The sequence below is a fragment of the Puntigrus tetrazona genome, chromosome 6, assembly GCF_018831695.1.
Source record: "Puntigrus tetrazona isolate hp1 chromosome 6, ASM1883169v1, whole genome shotgun sequence".
NCBI classification, from domain to species: Eukaryota; Metazoa; Chordata; class Actinopteri; order Cypriniformes; family Cyprinidae; genus Puntigrus; species Puntigrus tetrazona.
The window spans coordinates 16,095,903-16,104,578 of NC_056704.1; the positions used below are offsets into that span (position 1 = coordinate 16,095,903).

Below are 8,676 nucleotides of genomic sequence, written 5' to 3' on the forward strand. Positions count from 1 at the left end.
AATTAAATATCAATTATCCAGTAAATTTTCTTCTTTTTTTTTTAACCTATGCAGATCATATATAAAATCAGTTATCTATAATGACACCTCCAAATCTTTAATGGCATTTTACGTAAACAATGACAGATGCAAAAGATGCACAATTAAAGTATTGATGCCTCTACTTTTTGTGACAGATGTTCAAATGGCTACCCTGTCTTAATGTTGTTGTAATTTTTCTGTTATGCAAAGGTATTATCGCAGTGGTCTGCTCACAAAACGCAATGCTTTGATTTTTTTGTTTTTCCAGCTGCAGAACGAGCAACAGAAAAAGTCTGATAGGTAGCGGACAGTCATCAGCCCTTCCTCGACCACACTCTCCTCTGTCGTCACACACAGGTAACCGGTTCTGTCTGTCGGTCTTTTTGCGAATGCACATGAGTGTTATTACTGACGGTTTCAGTATAGAGTCTGACCAAGTGACACTTATTTTTACAGTGTAGACCTACCCACAGTGAAGTCTCTTTTTTTTTTTTTTTTTTAAACCTGGTTAGGGCATGGTATAATACTTATCTGTGTCACAGAAAGCTTTAAGGCAGCCAAGCCCACGAAAGTCAATAAAGCACTGCAGGAAAAAGTGTGTTTAAGCAGCGATCCTGTGTGTGATTCATGAGCTGCGCACTAGGTATTCGTCTCTCTTATTCTGCAGACTGAGCACACGCTGCCCTGGACTGGAAGCCTTTAAACAACATTCAGCATTACTGTTGATTTAATTACAGTGTATTAATGTGATTAAACATCGCTTTAGTTTTATAGTCATAAAATAAGGCATAGTCAGCTGGCTCATAACAGATTATGCTCTCAGATACCGTTAAGCATAGCATTAATGGGCATGAATCATGAATTATGTGAGGATAAAATATATTAAAATTACAAATGTATTTACTACTGTTTACAATAACTAAGTGTTTGCTGTTTTAATACGTATATTGAAATTGATCACAGATGTCATTTAAATGTAATTATTTTTAATTGCACAAACACAAAAACGTGTATATACACAATACAAAATGAAATATAATCAAATAATAATAATAAAAACACGCAGTAGTAAAAGACAAAAGACTATAAAGTGGGTCCTACTTTTTCTTTCAAAATTCTTTGCTTGATAGAAAATGCAAACAATGTTTTGTACCAATGTCGAAATCTTTACATTCATTTATGCTATCTTCAGCATATTATATGCATATGAAATTGTATCCAATCAAACGCAAAGCAAGAACACAGCGCTGGCAGATTGTTAAAAGAGGAGGGTGCTTGTGCAAAAATAACTTAAAAGAGACACAGGAGATAAAGTCGACCATATTAACTGCTAAATTGTAGAAATGTATTAACACAGCCTCACGAAGGTGTCTTCAGACACACAGGCTGGTGATCTATTGTATTCATGCTGTATCAGTTGTCTGCTTCTTTGTTGATATTGGCATCATCTATTGAAAACCTTATATCAGCTAATAAAATGCAAATTCCACATTATTATTAGTTTCTTATTTGCATTAATTTCAATTCATTTATCCGTTGTGTGTGAATATCAGTAAATGAGTCCCCACTAATGAGCAGCCTCCAGCAGCAACAGGGCCCTCTCTTTATCAACACCGGAGGGGCCATAGACACGTCTGTTAATTAACTATTAACTCTTTCCCCTGTTCAATCAGTTTAATTATGTGTAATTATTGCAGGGCAGAATGCTGTTTTTCTGTTGGTGGAAGTGAGATACTGGCTCTAATGGCTGTGATTCGGGATCTCCCAGACCCTCGGTTGTGGCCATATTGCCAAAAGCAATCCCCAGAAACAGTGGGGTTTAGCTAATAAGAGGGCACATATGGTGACAATGGCGTATGGACCTTTTTGGTTTAACTCACTCCTATGTTTGCCAAAAGGGACAAAGGGGCCCAAAAAATGACTATTGATTATAATCCAAAGCATTTCAGGCAGTTTAATAGTTTTGGGGGGAAACCAAAATACTCTTGTTTACTGAAAGTGTTGCCCATCCTTTTAAAAAGAGAGATGGCGCAGACATATATTGGCCATATGTAACTGCAACAATACATTTGTGTTAATAATTCTGTTAGTAGATTGTATTGCTGGTAATTATTTTTTATTTCTTTATTTTTTTTTGTACCTTTTCTCTTTTCTAGGCACCAGTCCACAAGACAGCCCTAGAAACTTCTCCCCTAGTGCTTCAGCTCATTTCTCCTTCACACGCAGGTAAACACTATGCTATATAAATGTTCTGTATTTCTAAGCTTTCGGGGTTTTTTACCTGGAAAATAAAATATCCAATCTAATACTTATATTAAAGGTGGAGTACAAGTTGCATCGAGTGTCATAGAGACTTTGGCTGGACTCTTTTGACTTGGGAGAGCAAGCCGTATCATTGTGATGCGTGTACCAGAATATTAAAATTTGTAAAGAACAACAGAGTGTAAACTAACTTTAGCACCCATAATTTAAAAGGTAAATATCTGTATTGGAATAGTGGTCTAGATCTGTCAGGAATATCAGGACATCAAGTAAACAATGTTCTTTGAAGTGAGGAGCATGTGGCTGATGAAAGCTCTTGGCTGCTGCTTTTGAAAAACTCAGGAGCTGACAGGCTTTCTACAGTTTTAGATGAGAACAAATTTAATACCATAGTTCAGAAGTTCAGATTTAACCTGTCACATCAAACTCTGTTCGATCAGACAGGATGGGGTGAAAAATGGGTCTTTTATTTCAAAATTCATATACTTTTTTCTACTTCAAATATCATCATTTTATTTATTTATTTATTTTTTGTTTTTACTATTTATAATCTTCTAGTCATGGACTAAGAGCAGACAGGTAATTCAAATCAAACTTGCTGAGCGAATCTCATGGTGCCCGTCTTAAACATTTTCAGGTCATATTTTGCCAAATTCAAAATAATTACATTACAGTTATGTTTTATTTATTTACGTGTGTGTGTGTGTGTGTGTGTGTGTGTGTGTGTGTATGCAGGTGCAATCTGACCTGGACATGTTTTCATGAGATTCACTCTATTCTCTTCATTTGTGCCAGACATCAACCATAGTGCATCACACTCCTTTCCATGTATAATAAACTCTTTACTGTAGACATGCGCCTGCACAACCATTTTTTGGCATCTTCGGTATTTACTCACCCCATGTAACACTCCTCCCAGTGTTTGTGGCATTTCTATTCCTGCGATTATCATCAGATCATTCAATCAGCCAGGAGACCAAAAGGAAATGGCTCACAGAGCACCGCTCGAAAAGATAGCAGCCCCGGCTCATGGATTGCACTGCCACTGTCTTTCATCTACTCCACTTTGAAAATAAATGACTCACTCAGCATTTTCCTTTTATCTAGTGTAACACCCGCCTCTCATGTCTTAGATCCAATGCAATGCAATCTAGAACATGCTATTTACTGATGATGATTCTGCACGGTACCTGTAATCATTTGAGAGGAAATGGACTGAGGGTCTGTCTGTGTTTGTAGAACTGATGGCCGACGCTGGTCATTGGCATCCCTTCCCTCCTCTGGCTATGGAACAAACACACCCAGCTCCACCGTCTCTGTAAGTACCTTTTTTTTTTTTTTTTTTTTTATGGTAAAAGATGCATTCACTGGCAGAGGTTTTATTTTACATCACAAAATAAATGACACAATAACATTCATTTTCATTGGAATTTGAAGAGAACATCCAACTCTGGCATTCTTGAGCTGAGCTAAGTTCCAGCATATAAAGATGTTGCTTTGGAAGGCCTACTGGGAAACAATGGCAAACCGATTTTGGTGACGTTAAGCACATAAATCACTGTCAGAATGAATGCCATATTGTATTGCACCTGAATTGGCAATGAACTGTGAAGACAAAGGCTCCGTTTCAAAATCTAGTGAGCTGCCTTGCTGTCTACTGCCTTTAAAGACATCTAACTTTTAATTGATAATGAATCTTATAACTGACCTCATAAGTGAATTACAATTTAAATTATTACCGGTTTAAGTGTTTTTGTTCTGCAGGGTTCTCACTATTTTTAACCAATAAATGTACATGATTTTTTCAGCTGTTCATTAGATTTAAGGATAGGGATTTTCAGAAATACTTTGGTTACACCTACCGTGTTCATTTTTTTCAGTGTAGATGTTTATGACCCCCTGCATACTTAAAAGTAACCTTAGTGGCACATTAGGTATTAAATGAAATCTATATATGATCGACATTTCTGCTTATTCATCTGCTATCTTGGCATTGCATTTCGGGGTGGCTTTTTTCTATCAGCATTACATCTTTGATGGTTTAAAATGTTATTTAGGTATGCAGCTCACTGGGTTTAATAACGGAGGAATCTCCATATTGTCAAGTAAAATTGTATGCACCCTGTCGTACACAATGAACGCCACCAACATTACTACTTTGTATGTTGTTGACATTGCAAGCTTCATTGCTGTTTCTGATTTAAAGCTTTTGGTTTTTGTCTGTGTCCTTGCGCTTACATGCACAACTGAATTGATACTTGGCTGAGACTGTCTGCCACAGGCAACAGATGCTGCCATGACTGTCTCCCAGTCTGATTCATGTGCCTCTGAGCAGCGCCAGATTTGTTTGCTGGTAAATATGTCCCTGAATCTGTGCCAGACTGCCCACCCACTCACTCGCTCACTCTCTGGCTGTTGTTTAGTGACACAGTTGCTGCAGCTGCGCATCTTTACAGGAAATGGCAAACCGTGTGATTGCTGGCAAACCGGCCAATCAATGTTCAGTTTACAGAAATTTCCCCTCAGTGTCTTTTGTCAGTAACATGGCTTTTTAAATTATTTTTTTTTTGTCAGTAACAATTTGTTATTCATTAGTAATACATTTTTATTTAAAGTATAAGTAAATAAATATTTTTACATAAAAAAGTCAACTTCACCTTTATAGGAATAAATTACATTTTAAAGTATTAAATAGAAAAGNGTAAATGATTAATCATCATCTAATCACTTTATATCTAATCTGCAAAACATAGATAAAATATTAGCATGTCACTTATTAATAATTTGAAAGAATAATTAATCCCTTGTAAAGGACTTAACAATAATATTTAACAAAATTAACAGTATAATGAACAAAACATGAGGACAAGATTAAACACTAAATTTTCATTAAATGCAGAGACAGTCTGTGTGATCAAATCGAACATAATCGCTAAAAAATTAAATGTCCTCAACTAACCCAGCCAGAGGCCGCAATGCAATGAACCAAAACCCAATCTGTGACAGAATGGAGGAGAAAAAAAAAAAAAAAAACCTTGGGAGAAACTAGAATCAATTGGGGGCCAGTTCTCCTTAATTTCCTGTGTGTGTGTGAGGGTGTGTGTGTGTGTGTTCCAGTTCCGGCTGATCTAATTAATGCAGCCTAACAATTCTTTAACGTTATTTGAATAATAAAAGTGTAGAAGCCAGGTTAAAGAGATGGGTCTTTAATCTAGGTTTGTCTGCTTCCCAAACTGTGTTAGGGAGATTCTTCCACAGACGGCTAAATAGGAAAAGGATCTGCCACCCACAGTCGATTTTGATATCGTAGATATTATCAAACGGCCAGAGTTTTGAGACCCACAGTGGACATGCAGGACTACAAAGTGATAAGAGCTCACTCAAGTATTGAGGGGCTTTCAGGGCTTTATAAGTAATTAACAAGATTTTAAAATGTATCCAATGTTTTATAGGGAGCCAGTGCAGCGTTGACAGAACTGGGCTAACATGGTCAAAATTCGTGGTTCTATATGGTCATAATCTGACCTCAAGGTCATAAACACATGAATTAACTTTTCTGAATTTGATGTTGAGAGCATAGGTCACAATTTAGTTATGTTTCTGAGATGAGAAAAACACAGTTTTACAGATGATAGGAACATGGTTTTCAAAGAAAAAATTGCTATCAAACAGCACACCTAGGGTCTTAATTGATGATAAAGAGCGGCCTTTAAGTGTTAGACAGTGTTCTAGGTTATTTCATGTGGGGTTTTTAGGCCCAATAATTAGCACCTGTTTTTTCAGAATTAGATTTGTTCTTTTAGATGCTTGACTTTGCGTGTTGATGGAGGTCTCTGCTCCACATCATTTGAAGACTTACATCATCGTGAAGAAACACGAAAACCCATTGCTATGTGTTTTAGTTTTATCCATCATCTGCATTATCACCTAATGATGTGTTACACAACACATCTGCACATCTTTTCTTTGTTGATTTGTTTTCATTTCATTTTCTCTTTTTTTTTCTTTTCTTTTTCAATGTATTTTCGTTTCATTTCCAGTCGTCCTGTTCATCACAGGAGAAGCTCCACCAGCTGCCTTTCCAGCCCACACCAGACGAGCTCCACTTCCTGTCCAAGCATTTCTACACCGAGAGCATTACTGGAGATGACCGCAGGAGAGCTACACCTATGCGGCCACGCTCCCGCAGTCTCAGGTACAGGAATCTTCTCTGAGATCTGTATCGCATTGCATCACAATTCAGATACCCTCCAACTTACTGCATACCAGTAGCATGCCAAAGGGATTTACTTAAAAATATATGGACTTATACAAACTGGGACACATTCCATCTTATTCTCAGAGTATTATTATCATCAGAGTTTTATAAAGAATTATCACATGACTGAGTATATGCTGAAAAAAATGTTTTTTCTTAAATTGCATTGACAGTCCCGGAAGATCCCCATCGTGCTGTGACCATGAGATTATCATGATGAATCATGTATACAAAGAAAGATTTCCCAAGGTAAGTGTAACCCATGTCACCAACCTTCTTCGGTGTTGAGTGATTGTATCTTTAAAGAAGAATTCACTGTTGGTTTGTATTCTCCACCCTTCAGGCCACAGCTCAGATGGAGGAGCGCATCAAGGAGATCATTCAAAGCAACTCCCCTGAGAATGTCTTGCCCCTGGCAGACGGTGTCCTCAGCTTCGCACACCATCAGATCATTGAGCTAGCCAGAGACTGCCTGGAAAAGTCCCGTCTCGGCCTCATTACTTCACGATACTTCTGTGAGCTCACGGATAAACTGGAAAGGCTCTTTCAGGAGGTAAATGATGCCTCCAGAGACTTCTCTTTCTTTGCTCTGCTGGGCTAAAACTAACTTTCTGTATTTAAATTATTCTGATTTCATTAATGCATGCCACTTGTGATGTTTTCTGTCATTGTTCAGTCAACGGAGCGATCGGAGAGTGCAGAGGTGACCTTTATCAAGGAGCTGGTAAAGAAGATTCTCATTGTCATCGCCAGGCCTGCTCGACTCCTTGAATGTCTGGTAGGTTGTCTATAACCAACAGTATGAGGCATCTTGATTGAACACTGCAAAAATTATTTTCTAGCTTGCAATTTTTTTGTCTTGTTTCCGGCCAAATTAACTAGAAATTCTTAGATCAAGAAGTATTTTGTAGACAAGGAAAAAAATTGTCTTGCTTTCTAAAAAAACTCTAAATTAAGCAGCACGCTAATTTATCTGTCAATGGGGTAAGCATAATCTAATTTCAAACAGAAAACAAGATTATTTTGCTTACCCTACTAGCAGATTATTTAGCTTATTGTTTATTTTTAATTAGAAACATACTTATTTTTTACTTGTTTTTTTTCTATAGATTCTTTATCATTTTTACTTTTTCTAGAAAATCCTTCTTGATTTAGGAATTTTTAGACATTTTAAATCTAAGGTAGAAAAGTGTTTTTTATTTTTATTTTTTTTGCAGTGAAATCCGTATGACCTCATGCAAGAAGTAAGAATCTATTAGTACAGTTTGGTAAAAGATTTGTGTTAGTGATTAATACTCTCTATTTTGTAGGAGTTTGACCCTGAAGAGTTCTATCATCTCTTGGAGGCTGCAGAGGGTCATGCCAAAGAAGGCCAAGGCATCAAGACCGACATCCCTCGCTACATTATCAGCCAGCTTGGTTTGACAAGGGACCCACTTGAGGGTAGGAGGACCTCAGTACATGTTTTTTTTTTTTTATATATAGTATGGACCTCAAAGGGTTCACTCATGGCCAGTTTGTAAGCTGTTTGGTGCATTTTTGCACCAGTGCCAAGAGCGAGTAAAAATTCTGTTTTAGTTTGCTTGGCTGAAAATCATGCAACTTCTAGCACACAGGTTTTTATCAGTCGAGTAAGAAATGGCTTTCAGACTAAGGCTGCTGGATCTGCCACAGTTTGTGTCTATAGAACGAGTTATTCTTTTGGGAGTTTGTTTTATTGTTTTACAACATTAAACCATGAAGGATTCAGTTAGGCTTTTTGTGATCAACAGAAATATTATTTTATGGAACAAAATGTATCACAACTTTCGCAGTCATTTTACGTACTTTATCAAGTTTATCAAGAATCAATTCATAAACATGTTTATAATAATTTGGCCATTCTGTGAACCCATTCTTTCAAATAGCTTATGCAGAGTATGCAGAGCATTCACAGCTTATATGGACAGAACGTTCCTGATATATGCATACATATATATACAATACCAGTCAAACCAAGCCTACATTTATTTGATCCAAAATGCAGCAAATCTGTTATATTGTTAAATATTTTTACTACTTAAAATAACTGTACTTAAAAGTATGTAAAAATATGAAATTAAATTAATTAAAAAATATATAATAATAATTCAGAA

The 8,676-nt window shown here is 36.7% G+C and overlaps 1 protein-coding gene across 1 annotated transcript in view; it reads left to right on the forward strand.

Annotated features, from left to right (window-relative positions):
* The window catches only part of LOC122347284 (microtubule-associated serine/threonine-protein kinase 3-like), a 30,403-nt gene that overhangs the window by 21,443 nt on the left and 284 nt on the right, over positions 1-8,676 (forward strand). The window contains exons 3-11 of the mRNA XM_043242476.1: positions 290-378; positions 2,178-2,247; positions 2,842-2,862; positions 3,523-3,601; positions 6,324-6,478; positions 6,715-6,790; positions 6,885-7,094; positions 7,218-7,319; positions 7,852-7,984. Of these exons, the coding sequence (XP_043098411.1) occupies positions 290-378; positions 2,178-2,247; positions 2,842-2,862; positions 3,523-3,601; positions 6,324-6,478; positions 6,715-6,790; positions 6,885-7,094; positions 7,218-7,319; positions 7,852-7,984 (935 nt within the window). The remainder of the gene's footprint in view (positions 1-289; positions 379-2,177; positions 2,248-2,841; positions 2,863-3,522; positions 3,602-6,323; positions 6,479-6,714; positions 6,791-6,884; positions 7,095-7,217; positions 7,320-7,851; positions 7,985-8,676) is intronic.